This window comes from Heliconius melpomene, chromosome 3, assembly GCF_056956725.1.
Source record: "Heliconius melpomene rosina isolate 202511_hmr_F chromosome 3, ASM5695672v1, whole genome shotgun sequence".
NCBI lineage: Eukaryota > Metazoa > Arthropoda > Insecta > Lepidoptera > Nymphalidae > Heliconius > Heliconius melpomene.
Genome location: NC_140391.1, coordinates 3,388,976 through 3,406,725, shown reverse-complemented (window position 1 = coordinate 3,406,725; position 17,750 = coordinate 3,388,976). Strand labels below are relative to the sequence as shown.

The 17,750-nt window shown below is 31.5% G+C and overlaps 2 protein-coding genes across 2 annotated transcripts in view; one reads left to right on the top strand and one right to left on the bottom strand.

The window, feature by feature from the left end:
• Positions 1–17,750, top strand: part of LOC146539880 (tektin-B1) — a 187,523-nt gene that overhangs the window by 74,991 nt on the left and 94,782 nt on the right. The window lies entirely within an intron of this gene.
• The window catches only part of LOC146539883 (angiotensin-converting enzyme-like), a 79,921-nt gene continuing 64,164 nt past the window's right edge, over positions 1,994–17,750 (bottom strand). The window contains exons 3-12 of the mRNA XM_085208034.1: positions 17,410–17,577; positions 15,447–15,534; positions 14,566–14,706; positions 9,901–10,077; positions 5,532–5,629; positions 5,107–5,395; positions 4,664–4,820; positions 4,315–4,491; positions 3,822–3,935; positions 1,994–3,566 (exon numbers count right to left, since the gene is read on the bottom strand). Coding sequence (XP_085064160.1) covers positions 3,035–3,566; positions 3,822–3,935; positions 4,315–4,491; positions 4,664–4,820; positions 5,107–5,395; positions 5,532–5,629; positions 9,901–10,077; positions 14,566–14,706; positions 15,447–15,534; positions 17,410–17,577 — 1,941 coding nt within the window. The 3' untranslated portion in view covers positions 1,994–3,034. The remainder of the gene's footprint in view (positions 3,567–3,821; positions 3,936–4,314; positions 4,492–4,663; positions 4,821–5,106; positions 5,396–5,531; positions 5,630–9,900; positions 10,078–14,565; positions 14,707–15,446; positions 15,535–17,409; positions 17,578–17,750) is intronic.

Sequence of the window (17,750 nt, the reverse complement as noted above, 5' to 3'; positions counted from 1 at the left end):
AAAACACTTTACTAGAAAGGGTTAGCTATTTGTATTCTTGCCCTGTGGGACAACCTTTATTCGTCCATTTTAAACGAATCTTCTATTTAAATGTCATTTTGTAATGTCACTTAAATGAAAAACTGTTTTGGTAAGCGGTGGAGTTTATTTTGAAATCTATTTATTAAGTACATGTATAAACTCTTCCGTTACTAAGTGACTGACAAACGTAGAAATTGAGAGAGTTCCTTTGCGAGCGGAGGAAAACCTTAAGATGATAAAAATTTCATGAACTTCCTACTGGAATGAGAATAAATGAGATAAAATTTACCTATTGTTGTTCACGCAAACGTAGTTGCAGGATGCAATTAGTATACATGAACCAAAAAAGTATAATAACTACATTAAATACAAAGGTAATGTCCACAAGTTCTGACGCACGAAGACTTTCATAAAACAATAATTTTCACGTTTTCTCCAGAAATACCTACAGTTACATAGTTGTTTCGGCAATCATATTAGATAATATATGGCGTTGACTTTCGCCATCCATCTCTTAACTCTTAACATAAGAGAAGAAAATTAAGCCTATTAAAAAGATACTAGATAGGAACTACAACAAAAGCAACAATCCATCCGAAAGTAACAAAAATAGAGTAATTGAAGTTAAATCAAGTTTCCAACAAAGACATCAGCTGACTGGAATATGAACAAAAACAGAGGATGATTGACGAGCGCCGCTGAAACATTAACCCCGTTCCGATAACAGAAGCGGCTCCAAAATATAGATCTAGGGCTGTTTATTGGTAAATATTAATTTCTCACGATTAAAATTTGTGGTAAGTGATAAGTATTTTCTGGGAAGTAATCAAGGAAATGGTTTCGTGTGGATTTACGCCCAATGTTAATAACCAATCCTAATCCAAAAATTGCTACCATAGATTGAAATAGACAGAGATGGAGGTAGGCATGCAGGTTAGTGATTGGATAGACATGTCGGACAGTACGAGATAGACGTTAACTGGAGATAGGAGATACATTATTAATATTGGGCGTTAGTACAGACTAATGCTTATCGTGGATTTCCCTAGTGTAAATAATTTTAGTTACGATAAAATTAAGTCTGTAACCTTAAGTATTTTTTTATGTCACGCTGCCTCCCGCATATAGCAGGGTAGGTAGAGGGAACCTAGCGCCAAGACATTCAGTTCCCCACTTACAGAGCGTATTGAATGGCGAAATTCTAAAGATACGGTTGGTCTTATTGCCAGAGCGATGCCAGTGATGTCAATTCCTCGAGTGGGAATCGAACCCACAACTGTTGCGTTTACAGTCAGACGCTGCTCCACTGCGCTTCCACGGCTTAAATGTTTGATTTTAAAAAAATTAAAATATTTATTTTCTATCATAATCAAATTTCATGTAGGTGTAGATAAAATAAGTGATGCCCTGGTTTTCATTTTTCCTCGGTAGTATAGTGATAAGTATCCCCGCATGTCACGCGGGAGACCGGGGTTTGATTCCCCGCCGGGGAGATTTCTTTCCCCCACAGGCAGCCACACAGTGCCTCCATATTTTCAGGGACAGAGTACCCTCTTTCCTTCCCACCCGGTGTCGCTCTAAGGCCAATAGAGCTAACATCATTAATCTCAAGACCGAAAAAAAAAGGATTTTCATTCAAATATTTATTCACTATACAAGTTTTTTTTTAATTTTGGATATATAGATATATTGGATGTGAATGGAGATCGAAAATCGAAACATTCATACAATAATTGAATATCCATCCATATATTTTTTGCAAAAAACGCCATGAAAGTGTTATTTGAATAGAATAAAAAATACTCGTATGTATTTTAATTTGAGTGCACCTTTTTGGAGCGTAAACTAAATGTGTCAAAAATATGGTTTTTTTTTCTTTTTTATAAATTCTTCATACTATAGAATTAATTTGTTTCACCTAGATTTAATTGAACTTTCTAAAGAAGTAAGGAAAAATAAAGCAAAGGAACACATGTTTAAAACATTTAATTTATCATTCTTTTAAAATTTGACATAATTTATGATACATTTACTAACATTAGAGTTAGTAATCGATAAACTATAATAATATAATACCGAATAACAAATAAATTACACATTTATTTCATTGAAGTATGAAATTATTACATACACAAGTTGGTCAGAGACGCGGTTTTTAGAAAAATTCATTATAAATTTGATCGTTTCCTTTAATATTACGAAATTGAAACGCTTAAGGCACGGCGAATTATATCTAATTATATTAATATCGATGTGCTATTTCGAGATATTAATCGATTTTCTTATTAGTTTAAATTGTGATGATAATTAAAATTAAAGATAAGATTAAGATATTTTTATTGCATAAATAAAACTATTAGTCTTAATTGTGATTTGATATACTTAATCGATTAATTATCTCGTAATCGCCCATCCCTATGCTATGGTAACGATTATTTATTATTTAAATTGTGATATGTACAAAAATATTTTTTTCTCTTCACTATCTAACTTACTAAGAAAATTCAAACACACAACTTAAATGCAGAATGGAATAAACAGCACCATAGAATAAATAAAATTCAACCTAATACCAACCAACATTCAAAGTTAGAAGGGCACATAATAATTTTTATTGGGATATTTGTATATATTTTTTTAATATTTACATAGATTCATAAAAAAATAATGAAAACAACAGATTTAATTTATAAGATGTATAAATTTTAAAATAAAAATTTGAAGAAATTGTAAACACAACGATTTTTCTAAGAAAAGACCCGAATGCAAAAAAATATCTTCATTACCCATACAGTAATAGAAAACAAACATCTATGGTAGTATACAGGCTATACCTAACTTCATATAAACAGGCTAGATCATTAAAACATTAAATTAATATTATGCACCCCATTTACACAATACTTTAAATTTATAACCTTTTAATTAAAAAAAAAAACGAAAACAACTGATAATAAGCACTTATCACTTTGTACTTGGCACTAAAAACCGGTTAGAACCGGTATTCCTCGGATCAGGCACAGTTCTGCCTTCTCTGTCGCTCCAACTGCTTCCTATGATTCTGTCTCTTTCTCGCAATGATTGCTATAAGAATAACAACTACTGCTAAAGCAACAACTATGCCTATCCACCAGTACATATTGTAAGATGCTTCTTTCGGATTTTCTTTTTCATTTTCAATTGCCACTGGATTTTTTATCTCTAAAACACCAACAGATTGATCGTTTTCTTCCTTTTTATCTTTTTCATCTTTAATATGTTTATCTTCGTCGGTATCTATGACATTTTCTTGTATGCTCTCATGTGTTTCTTTCTCTTTAATAGGTTCTTCTGGTATGTCGTTATCGATTTCGACTTCGATTGGTGGTTCAACGTAATCGTCAATCGATGAATCGCCTGTTGGATCGAGTTGGTTATCGAGATATTCGTCTAACAGTCTAAAATAGTCCGTTAGTGCTGTATCATCTAAGTTATTTTCCCGTTTTGCTAATAAGTCATTTATTAATTCAGGCCAGGGTGAAGCGAAGCCTTGCATCATAACATCCCTAAAAATATTATTTTTGATTAGAATATATAAAAAAAGGCCTACATTACTTTAACTTACAATAATTTAGTTTTGAAAATGTATATATTAAAATTAAAAATACAAAATATTTTCCTTATCTCTGAATATTATGATTGCAGAAAATAGTTTTATCATATTTCATACGTTTATTTGGTTTTATTTTTCAAAATAATGTCAGAAATAATATTTTTTAATTAGTAGTTACTTACTACTGCTATGAAAAAAATATACTTACATCAATCTTTGATTATTTTCAGCCACGTGCTGAATTAAATCTGAATCATCCGACATCAATTCCTCAGCGAACGACTGATAAATTTGATATTTTAATATGAGACCTAAGAATTTTCTGAAATTAAAATAATATATTAGACAATTATATTCACAAATGAATAATTATATAAAAGTCGTAAAGCAGCGGCAGAGCTTCTTAATTAGGAATCAAACTCACAGTTTTGATTGTGGAAAATTTGTTATTATCTTTTAAAAGTCATACTATGAAGACAAAGTCGTTGATTTCAGTCACTCAACACACTGTCTCTAAAATTGAGCACAAAGTGGATAACGGAATGTCTTAAGAGATAACGCGTGAATATGATATAATCATTGTCATACGGACTGATGTAGTTTAATATTTGGGTTTGCCTTATAAATGAGGAATAAAGCGTGAAGCTAAAAAATAATTACATATTTTATTTTACGAAGAAGAAAAGACGAACAATTCTTACCCAACGTAAGGTTTATTTAATAAAATATAAGGATCTCCTAAGATATCCACATTTGATGATTCTAACATAGAAAAGTTACTTCTGAATTCCTTCCAGCTTTCCTCTATTTTGGCGTATGGAATCTTTCCCATTAAGACATCTAAGCGCCATGTGTCCGCTGCTATGTAGTAATTCAGTCTAAAAATATATAAATATTATATATACCTTTTTAACCATATAATAACATTTAAAATATTAAATATAAGAAAATTTTATGTAAAACAAATATAAAATTTAAAATTTAAACAATATTAATATAAACTATTAAAAATATTCAAAAATATGTAAGGCATAAGGCAGGTTCCCTTACTTAGGCAGATCTCGTAGAGCTATAATAAGCTGCAATATCAAACGATGGTGGTTTGGATTGTACTTGAATCTTTCCAAAGGATATAAACCACTACGATTCAATGTATGGGGATTTAATGACAATAGAGACACGAACCCTGGAACTGCCTCGTAAATTGCTGTAAAATATTATTGTTATATAAAATTATACATATTTACAATATAGTCAACGAGAGACGTTTTGAGGTTATATTTTTCATGTTACATTTTATTGATGCCTAATTTATCTTTTCATGTTTTTTAAATAAAAATAAATCAATGTTAATAGTTACTTTATTTTACAAAAACTCATCTAAACTCTTAATTCTTTTTTCCTTTGACAACAGAAAAAAAAATCTTTTTACTTAAGCAAAACATTTTTTTAATAATAAACAACTATGTAATACAAAAATATATAGAACTCACCAGAAAAACGCGGGGCTTCCCTCAATATATACGTATTATTGCTATGTAAAGCTGTAATAAGCTTAAATCTTATTTTCATGATCGCTTCATGAGTATCCATGTAATTAGGAATCGAGACGTCATGACAGGAAATAAATTTAACTTTATTAGGTTGGCACCAATCTACTATTGTTGGTGGGCATGTACCGTTGAACGCGGATTGGTCAAATATATCCTGAGGGATTTCCCCTAAATTTAAATTGTTTATTAATTTGTTCGCCTCTTTAAAAGCGTTTAATCCTCCAATGTCCTAGAAGAGAGATTGTTTTTAAATATATCGCTATTAAAGTTTAATTATTTACATTTTACATATATTTTTTATATGTTTTATATATTTTATATATTTTATAATTGTATGTATAATTGTAGTATATAGGCTTGCTTACCTTCAATTGTAAATTAGCATGTACTTTTTGATATATATCTGGATGTTTTGGTAATAGACTTTCTATTATATTAGACCAGTCGTCTCCTTTTAGTGATCCTAAAATAAATAATTAAAAATAAATCTGAAGCTAATAAAATTGTAGAGAAAAGTTTTTAATTATTACTAATATTTACACATATCTATACATACAACATTTATAATTCAATTTTTTATTATAGAGCGTTTGCCATCATCATTAAACAATTTTAATAAAGTAATAAGTAAGGTATTAACTAACTAAAATAAGTAAACTAAAATAAGTAAATATTAGTATGAAGATCTTTATTTGAGACATGGAAATTACAGCATTTGTGAGTACATGTGAAACCGTTGTACAGTGAAATCGTTTGTTATTTATTAATCTACTTACGAGTATCTTCTCGTAAAAAACGTTTTCTCGCTGAGTTTATATTTACATATTGTATGTATTATATTTTCCTTTGTTTAACTTCACGCTGTATCCCGCATATAGCAAGGTAGTTATGCACTCACCCAAACCCTCAGTATTAGGTTAAGCGCGATTATTCCGCTGGCTCAGCGAGACCACCGGAATATTCCCATTATTGTTAATAAGCACTTTTATTGTTTCGTAAAAATTCATGTTAAATGTCGCAATACATTATAACTTTTGTAATACAAATATTTTTAACTTTAAGAATTAATATTGTTGTGATCTCCAAATCGCTCAGACGTATTAAATAGTTTTAATTTAAATTAGTATTTTATTTTTAAAAAAGTAAATTCTCAATTAGAAAGTTTAACTGGCGCAGCCGGTAGGATAGTCTAAAGGTCTGCGTGTCTTGTAGATTTGGGTGTCCAAATTCGCCCAAAAATCCGCGAGTACAGTGCGAATAGACTTAGGCTATCCACGAACCATAGAAATAAGTTGAAATGGGATCAGCGATCGGTCGGTGAGTAAAACTCTTTGCCTTCCTTTTTCTTATATTCCCACATTCTATTTGAGATTTACAATAAATATAAGTGGCGTTATTTTGGGATTGAACGTCTCGCATTATAACGTATCTGGTTTTAATATAAAACTCTATATTAAACCTGTAGTTCTAAGAAAAGTATCTCCATAGACGACTAATTAACGTCTAGAAGTAATATTATTAAAATATTTTAGTAATTAAAATTATATATATATAATAATTAATGATCTAAAAATCGATCGTAATTGTTTTTATGTATTATGAAATAAAATAATAATAATAATAATAATTTTTTTATAAACCAAATCAGCCAGACCCCTGATCCAGCACTTGGTACATACCCGTGCTGGTTCATATTGCCAGGTGTTTTACCTGAGATATCTAACCGTTAAATACATAATAATAATTTTATTGTGTTTTATTTTCCTACTATTTTTATATTTTTAATTTACTGTGTGCTAGTTTATATACATAATTATTATATGTGTTTTTGATATATTTTATATTTTTGTGTGTGTTAAATTAGTTAAAAATAATTGTAATTGATTTGAAACTTCAGAGCTCTCTATTAATTTTTACTCTACAAAATGGAACAATCGCGAGAAATTTCTTTAGCGTCAAATAGCGTAGTACCAATAAATACCCAATGAAATGTTACGACTAATTCCTCTTTTCGGTGGCGACAAAAGAATATTATATTTATTTTTTAGAAAATGTGAGTACATTATAAATAAATTTCGTGGTCATCAGCATCAGAATATTCATGTTTTACATGCTAGTAGATTAATAGATGATGCCGCCGCGTTGTTATCTGAGCGTGAGGATATAGAGAGACTTGGCCTGAGTTAAAAGTCAAAATCAAAGTCAAACTGAAAATTTATTATATACGCCGAGTGCGGAAAATTTGGTAAAACTAGAGGAAACAATCAATATTAAAACATATATTAAGCAAAACCAGATTACGTTTATAATGGAGATTCCAATTACAGTTAACATTACTTATAATTATTATAAATTATACTCCTTACCTATTTTGCGTAAATCAGAAAATAAAACATTTTCCATTATCCCTAAATATCCCTACCTCTTGGCAAAGGGTACGAAATACTTACCGATCCTAAAACCATGCCGGTCACTTGCTGCTGGAGAACAATTCTTGTGTAACGAAGATCATCAAACTCTTTATCCTGAGATAAATTGTATCGAGCAGCTCTTAAAATTCGAAGATAACTTAACACAATGTGAGCAAAGAGAGATTGACATAGAGAATATAAGGGTCCAAAGAATCACATCTACAAGTTGGATACTATTTTCAAAATTTAGAAACACCCTAACTCAAACCTGTAATGGGGATGTCAATAAGTATTCTATTATTGGGACTTATGTTATGACCTTAGACGAACCATGTAATGTTGAGGTAAAGAATATAAAGATTCGTAGTCATGTCAACCTCATAGAGAGTGATCCTGTGGGAACCAAGCAAGATTTAGTTTTGCCACAGCTGCCTATGGCTAGAGCCCCTGTATTATCCAGTACACGCGTACTCAATATGAGAGGAATCAATTTGGATGAAGTAAAATATATGTCAGCGGTACTTAAAGCAAAGTGTTTTCAGTGATAGTGAAATCATTAATAGTGAAAGACATCCTAGAGTCAGTGAAATTTTAATTTACATCTTTATATTTTTATTTCTTTTATGTATACTCTCATTTTTACTTTATGTTTTTCGTTGTAAAATCTTACATATAAATTGTTCGCGAAATCATCGGAAAGTTATTAAAAATGAACAACCCGATAATTTCGCACTTGGGGAGGGAGGAGTTATGCACTCACCCAAACCCTCAGTATTAGGTAAAGCGAGATTATTCCGCTGGCTCAGCGAGACCAACGGAATATTCCCATTATTGTTATAAGCATTTTTATTGTTTCGTTAAAAATCATGTTAAATGTCGCAATACATTATTAACTTTTGTAATACAAATATTTTTAACTTTAAGAATTAATGTTGTTGTGATCTCCAAATCGATCAGACGTATTAAATAGTTTTAATTTAAATTAGTATTTTATTTTTAAAAAAGTAAATTCTCAATTAGAAAGTTTAACTAGGTAGCTATGGGAACCTGGGAACCTAATATTAAGACACTCCGGTCTCATTAAGACACTTCTGGTCTCCTCCTTGCCATAGCGAGGCCCCCGAATGGGACCACCCACACCCAGAACCGTCGCGTTTACAGTCGCCGATATTGGCCTAATATTGCCGTTAATCCAAAACATAAACAAAACAACCCACCTAATATGGGTATCAAATGAAAAAGCTTGATTTATAAAATAAAAAAAAATGAAAATAGATCTACAAAGCTTGTTCTCAAAAACGCTTTTTTATTTAAATTTTTAATATTATTAAATTTATTTTTAAGTCTAACCCTTTGTCTTCCCCCATCAGTCCTATGCCTTAAAGCTACATACATTTTTATAATGTCTTTTTTTATAGATAATATTCTTTTCTAAAAGCAAAGAATATTATGAGAATAGTTGATATATAAAACCAATAACGAAAGGAACAAACTAACAATTGTTATAACACTTCCCTACGAAGGATTAAAAGGCAATCCTTTGTCAGGTTTTATCTTTATATACATCCGTGAATTTTATTGGCAAATAAAAGTCCGGGGATCCAATACAGTATTAAGTGTTATGAAAGTTTCAACGATATGTTGGGATTAGCCCCGGGGATCCTGAATAATTCACAACTTTTGCATGAATACGTGAAAAATATTATTTTATTATATATTATATTTTATTACGAATAATTTCTATTTAATATTAAAATTGTTTTATTATATACAATATATTTTTTTAAATATATACTTACAATTTAGTTTATTTTTCAGAGATTTTAATTTTACTATGGCACAGATACTGTTACTTATATAGTTAATTATTATTAACTTGTCGAGAAAAACTTTTTTGCACAGTAACTAGTTACGCATATATCCACAAATTTACGTCTGCTTATACGTCTGGCGCAAGTTGCGCAAGTTTAGTTAACATTTGAAGAACATTACCAATTCTATTGAATTTCTAAAAATCTCGAAAGTACCTAGAGAATATTTTAAACGTAACTTGCCCGCCGTGGGACTGCATTATATTAAGAAAACTGCGTCATTATAAAATGTTTAGTAAAGAATATAGGTTAGGTTAGAATAAAGACATTAGTTAACTTTAAAGTTAGTTCTTTAACTTAAACTGAAATAAATATTTAAATTTAACAATGAAATTAAATAAAAATTGTACGTTCAATATAATCATATTAAAAATAATTAATTAGAAGCCAGTGCAGCTTTCCCATGGTTATCGGGCTAGACCTTTTGATTCTATGAAAAAAAAACGACTTACTCAATAAATGTACCGGAAGTGGTTTACCGACTTCAGCGGCGCCTCGTAATCGTAGCGCCGTATATTTGTGCAGTTTTAAATATAACGGCTTAACTCGCTGCCACAGTTCCTTAGCTAGTAATAAACCACCTTCTTGCTCGACTAGTTCATCCCAATAGTCTTCCACTAATGTGTGGTCTGTGAAGAAAGAAGAGTTAAATTAATATCTTCTTTAATATAGCTTCACGCTCTATCCCGCACACAGCAGGGTAGGCAGAGGTAACCTAGTGTTAAGACACTCCGTTCCCCACTTTCCGCAATGGTTTTGCCATGTTACTAGAGCGAAGAAATGAAAATATTAATAAATAATAATTAATTTCCACTAGTGGGAAAAGAACTTACAACCGTCACGTTAAGAGTCACACGTTTGTGCCACTGAACAATGATAGCCTCGAAATTATTATTGCAGTATTTTCTTTGTTATTATAATAATTTAGAATAGTTAAATTATTTTAAATGGATTCATTGTGTATGATTTGATATTTAAGATATAGTTTTGAGAGCTTGACCTTTTCTTGAGCGTTTCACAGTAAACCCGAGGTCATAGCCAGGATGTCTACACTAAGTTAATATTTCTTTCATCCGATAAATTCGTTTTAAATAGTTATTAATTATTATTCATTGTTAGTTTGTGGAAACCATCTAGTCGTAGTGAGTACAGTTGTGGGTTCGATTACCAAATATAAAATAATCTATATATATAATAAAACTGTAAAGGGGGTAAAATCTGTACATTGAATATAAACTAAAAAAAACACTTCAGGGGGACTCAATACAACTAATAGAAGGTAAAAATATGATTTTTGGAATTCTTGTCTGTCTGTCTGTTGTGACTCTTTAACTCAAAAACTACTGGACAGATTTAAATGAAACTTCTTTTGTTGCATAGCTATTAGTCTTCGGCAACATATAGGCTATAATTTATTTTGATAGTCCGAATACCTGATGTGAGACCCTAGCAGCCCGCCTAATCTATAAGAGATATCAATACAACGAATTAGGAAAAGTTATTCAACGTGATGAGCATTTTCTGTTGACATAAAAAAAAATTGGATCCAATGTGGAACCCCAGTCACCCAGCTAAACTTTATTACATATAATTCGTCAGTCGTCTTAAAATAAATTATTCTACGTAATAAACATTTGTTTTGACGTTTACGTAATACCATAATTATTATTTAAAATGGTTCAACACCAAATGATATAAATTTAAGTAAATATTTTTAATAAATATATACAAATTAAATAAAATTTAAAAAGAAAATCCATAAATCGGTAACATATATGTGTATCACAGATAAAAAAATTAAATTCTTATAATTTTGAGGCCCGTTGTGGCGCAGTGGCACAAGCACCGGACTGTATATACGACAGGTTCTGAGTTCGATTCCTACTTGAAGAAATGAAATATTTAATATTTTCATTACCTCACTCTGGAAGGAGGCAAAAGTAATTTTATAATATCAAAACAATATACGAAATATCTTCTTTTTTATAAAAATTAATCGCTGAATGTGTTGCTAAGCGCAAATCTCGAGAGAAGCTGAACCGATTTCGGTTATTCCTTTTTTATAATATTCCTTGAAGTACGAGGATGGTTCTAACGGACAGAAAAAAATTAAAATTTACCAGAAAAGGTCCAAAAACATGACTTTTCTATATTCCCATTCAAAAGATTCGTATTAATATCTACTTAAAAGTCAATTTGGACTTTAATACACTACTATAAAGTTTAAATGTTAGTAGCTGGATTCCTGGAAGGCAAAACAATTGAGTGACGTTAGTATCGTATAAATATTATAGCCCAAGAACCCAGAGCTGCCAGACCGACGTCATTTTAGCAAAGGTGAAATTTTGAGGACTATTAGTCTTACATGTAGTTAAGACAGTATGCTTACTCACTAACTTGAAAATGGGATCCTTTCAGAGGTTGAGAAAAATAACGGTATATCTCTTTTTGGAAAAATGATAAAGCCATCGGATTGATCTGGTTGCTTAAGGTCTGGGGCTAGAGGGGTCTTGAAATAGTCCGTAAATAATATATTATAAATTTTAGATTTACTTTAATGTAATTTGCCCCAATTTTAAAGAACCTTTATGACGTATGGCAGAAGTAAAGATCCACGTGAAAGAATGTGAAATATACATTTTTTACTTTAAAACATATATAAAAACTCTCTTCCTTACTTAAGGGAGCGTTTTCAATTGACACTTCCAAGTGAAAGACCTGTACGCTCATGTGTAACTCTAAGAAAGCTTGAGTGCCCTATATTTAATACCTCTTTCTATGAAAAATCCTTCACAGTTCAAGCAGTGCGCTTATGGAACTACCTAACTCTATACTGTCGGGCAATCCATCTCTAAATACTATTAAAATCAAATTAAAACAACATTTCTTAATCTCAATTAGAATCTTTAGTAGTCGCTTTGTCTTTTTTTTATTAATTTTCTTTTTCTGTTTCAACTCTTTTATGTCATTGTATATATTTATGTAGGTATAGTAATATTGATTAATATTATGTATATTTGTATGTAGGTTTATTATTATTATTAACATTATATTAAAATACCGCACCCGAATCATTTCTTTTAACATCCGCTACATTCAAGGGTTTTTGGTAGAGATCTCTATTAGAGATAAGTTATCCATTGTACACATTTTTTCTGTTATCATAAGTTTTCTGTACTTTCTTTATTGTGTGGTACATAAATAAATGAGAAAAAAAAAGAGACTTTCTTCTTTAACGCAACTGAAAGTGTGCTTTAAGTTGGCACTATCTCTGAAGGATTTTTAAGTTAGAGAGTCTTAAGTACATATTAGACTATCAATCCTCAAAATTTCAGCTTTGTTAAAATGATGTAGGTCTGGGGGCCCTGGGATCTCAGTCTATTAATGTCAATATTTGTCAATATTTCTATGGTAAGATGTCAATTGAAATGTAAACGTCTCATTGTGCGTCTATATTACTAAATCTAAAAGCCACAAATTTTATAAAATTAATAAAGTGTTGTGTATTTGTGACTTATAAAAAATGCCTTCTATAAGGCGGTGGACAAATTTAACCAGAAGAATCTAATCGTACTGCCCAGAACGTGAAAATTGCAATGAACGTGACCACGATAGTTGACTGATAATGTTGCAAATTTGAATCGAGCTGCTTTTTGTTACGATATATCAATTGATGCCAGCAGTGCCTACACCTGTGTTGCTATTGGACCTATGAACTGTGCTTGCCAATATTGTAAGGTTATTGTAAAAACTCAGTTTGCCAATCAATTTGGTGGCGCAATGATTTTATTATAAGGAGGAGGATTGCCAGTGGTTCCACGTTCAATGCAAGCTGATGAACTGAATTCATGTTTAAAGTCCTCAAAATTGTGGAAACATGTCAAGGTATTACATTTAAGCAAGAATATGCGTGTCATGTTGCAAAATGATCAATCTATAGACATATTCTCTAAACAACTCATTGATATTGGTAATGGCAAACTTCCTGTAGATGCGCTGACTGGCTGCATCACCTTTCCTGATAGTTCTTGTCAGTTAACGTAATCAAAAGATGAACTCATTCATATAGTGCTTCCAAATGTTGCTGATTATTTATTCCATAATTGGTTGAGCGAAAGAGCTTTACTGGCTGCCAAACACACTGATGTAAATGAATTAAATATAAATTTTCAAGATGGCATTCCTGGCAAAATAAGGACACATAAGTCAGTTGATACGGCAACTAATGAACATGATGTCGTGAACTATCCACCGGAATTTTTAAATTCACTTGATTTGACAGGATTGCCGCCTCACAACCTTCAGTTAAACCTTGAATGTGTAGTTATAATGTTGCGAAATATTAACCAACTGAAACTTTGTAACAGCACACGATTAGCGATAAAAAAATAATGAATAACGTAATAGAAGCAATCATATTAAAAGGAAAGTATAAAGGAGAAGACTTTTTGATGATGCGGGGCATCCCAATGATTTCGACTGACATACCATTCGAGCTTAAAAGACTACAGTTTCCAGTACGGCTTGCTTTCGCAATGACTATAAACAAATCCCAGGGGCAGTTATTAAGTGTTAGTGGTATTAATATAGAAAACTCATGTTTCTCGCATGGTCTGTTGCCTGTTCCCGTGTTGGAAAACCATCTGCTTTGTTTGTTTACGCGCCAGATAACCAAACAAAAAATAACGTGTACCATAAAGTACTACAATGAAAATGAAACTGAATTTAGAATAAGTAAAAATAAAATATAATAAGTAGGCATCATAATAAGATATCGGAAATTGTTATTTTTATTATAATTTTTAATGAATATTATAAGAATTAAAAATGATTTAAGTTTTTATTTTTTTTATCTTACTAGCTGACCCGGTGTCGCTAATAGCAGAATAAAAAAAAATCGACTGTTAGGCGATACGAAGTTCGCGGGTCTGCTAGTTTATATTAAAATTATTTTCCCTCAAATTTGTTAGATAAATTCATAAAATTGAAAGAAATTATAATTCATGTCATTAATTAAAATATTACATATAATATTTAATTTTTTAAAAACAATCTTGTATTCTTTCTTATAACAAAATCTAAAATCTAAAACACATTTACAAACGAACAATACTTACGATTTTCCTTAGTAGCGTTCCTCAACAAAGGCAGTATAGTCTCCAGATATTCGTGCAAATCCGGCAGGTGGCTCTCCCACGACTGTTTCATATGGCGGAGTGCATCTTCATCTTGACCTCTAGCCATGCTATTGTGCAGCTCTAAATAATGTACGAGAATGTTTTAAAGATATATGCTATGTGATTTTATTTTTAAGTCAAGTATAAAATGGATATTTGATGAAAAAATTGGAAAGCGTTGGGTTACGGCTTCATATTCAAGTCATGGAAGATACATCATCATACATTCAATAATGCATTTAATATATTCGTCTCTTCGATTCTGGATAAGCGAAGTATAATGTCTACATAAATATATGGGGGGAGTGGAGAAAAAAACATTGTTTTTTTTATTTTAATTATCAGTTTCGCCATGTATTCTGCATATAGCAGAGTAGGCTGAGAGAACCTAGTGATAAGACACTCCGTTCCCCACTTTCCGCTGAATTTTTCGTGACATCACGTGTTGAGTGGGGTAACTCAATGCCAGGCTTTTTTGCCTTTTTACCAGAGTGAAGAAATGAAAATATTAATAAATAATAATTTATTCCCTCCAGTGGGGCTCGAACCCGCAACCGCTGCTTTACAGTTACACCCTTGTGCCTTTGCGCCATGACGGTCCCATAAAAGTGTTTTATTGGTCTATTAAGTATGAAATACTTATATGTACTTAAGAATTATTCTTTTTCAACTTGCGAACTTCTCACTAACTCATATAATAGGTGTTTAATGTTTGTTTAGCAAGAAGTTATATATAAATTAAAAAAATAACTTTAACAATATTTCTTTAGAAAGTATATTACAAAATTATTTTAAAAAAAGTACTTATATAAAATTCTTACCTCTTAATGTACAAGTAGTATTTGATCCACAATCGTAATCTTTCGCCCAGCGTAGGCGATGGGATGCTGTTTCAGCGAATGTTACTAGCTGTAACAAAATAAAAGTGCTTAGAAAAGCTTTTTTTTATATTGGAAATAGGTGCTAGTGGCAAGTTTCAAATGCAAACATAAGCTTGCGACTGTAATTGGGACTAGTTGTGGGATCGATTCACACTTGAGGAAAATTAAATAATTTCATTTCTTCGCTCTGGCAACAAGGCAAAAGTCCGGCCATGAGTTTCGCCACTCCTCCAGAATTAAGTCAGAATCGAATTTCCTCTGCCCACCGTGCTATGTGCGAAACACAGTATTTCATAATGTTCAGTACGAAGTACTATTACAAAGTGATATGAATATTTTAAACAATTTTTAGTTAAAAACCGTATAGAGAAGTTAAGATTACTTGTAAGATGACATTAATATATACACTAACTCACCATATAATATATAATATACAAATCCAGTACATATGTTTTTATTAAATAAGCACACTCCTTACATGTCTAGCTCATCTATAATAATAAATGAAAGCTTTATATCTTATTCCTTGATGTATGAACTTTCTTAATTGCCCTATATTCCTATATATAGCTACATGTTTCTTCTATTCATGATGGATGGCTATCCATCCATGATATGAAATTATTAATTACTAGCGACGTCAACGCGGCTTCACCCGCTTTAAGTTGTTGTTATGTTATAGCCAAATTGATTAGTTTTATCCAAATCTGTTCAGCAGTTTCTGCGTAAATATGGAACGAACATCCTTCCTCACAAACTTTCACATTTAAAATATTGGGAGAGAAGAGAATCCATGATGAAAAGTCACTCCGTACGTTAAGTCTCGTGTTCAAAGGGCAATAATGATTAAATGTAATGGTATCAGATAATTGAGTGAAACCGAGCCGACGGGATGAGGCTATCTTGTAGGCAGAATGTGCTCGCCTTGCGGAAACCCTCGTCAATTATTATAATTACAACGAATTGGCTGATGGAGGTTTTGTGGGTTTTTCTTAAAGATACCAACATACGCAGGTCGATGAAGATGTGTTTAGTAAATGGTTTTTTAGCTTCCCTTGTATCCTTTGTATCCCCACATGTTTATGGGTAAGCAGAGGGACTCTAGTGTTAAAACACTTCCATCCACACTTTTTGCTAAATTCAACAGACATTGCGTGTTGAGTGGCCCCTGCGCCATGGGTGGCATCAAGAACTAAGTGTTTTTTTTTATTAAAATTATATGAGTAAGAAATAATATGGTAAAATGATATTCGAAAGAATATTAATATATAAACAGTAGTCAGGCTTATAGAAGCCAGGAAAATAAACTTTTACGTTAAGAGTTGTCACCTCTATAACTCCCTTACTGTAAGGAAATACTAAAGGAAACACTAAATAAAGCAATACAATGTTAAAACAATTCATTAGAAGCCAGTCCAGCGATCCCATACAACCTTTTTAAGCATGTTGATTGGCGGAGCTTAACGCTTCACCTTGTCTACCAGAGCGAAGAAATGAAAAATAAATATAATAAAAAATGTTCACAATAAATAATGTGGTTTAGAGATTAACTAAACGTCAGTGTCCTAAAAGGATTTCCTTCAAAGGTAGGCAGCACGGTCCATTAAACTCCCCTCTTTGGGATAGCCATAGCACTTAGTACAAATTGCGAACAGCTGTATGGAAAATGTGTTTCACGTAGTAATTGGTTAAATGGATTTTCGATTTTTCTCATTCGTTTCCCTATTTAAAGTGGGTGCTAACTATTTTTTTCATGTAGCAGGGAAAGCAGAGGGAGCATAGTGGTAAGTCACTCCGCTTCCCACTTTCCACCGAATTTACCTCTTCAGAGCGAAGAAATGAAAATATTTAATATTTCATTTTCTCATTATTTTTAAACAAATAATTAACAAAACAGTCTTACCCTTATCCAATTATGCGTATCCAGTAAAGCATCACCAGGCTGTAGAATCAACTTGACGCGGCGACGCAAGGTATCGTCGTTAGCACCCAACGCGTGGCCCGTGGACGCGCTGGCTACATCCGTCTTCTGCTTAAGTACGAATATACCGAAGGCCTTGTCGCTTTCCAGCTGTAGAAAAAATATTGTTTTAAATTCTGTATTTTTTATTTCATATTCTTTTTTAGATTGGGAAGTTACAGTTATAATAAGCATAATAAAATAGTTACTTAACGTTAAACTTATTTATAATAAAAAAAACCTGATAAAAAATGCAAACGATTTTTTTTATTTTCAGATTGCAT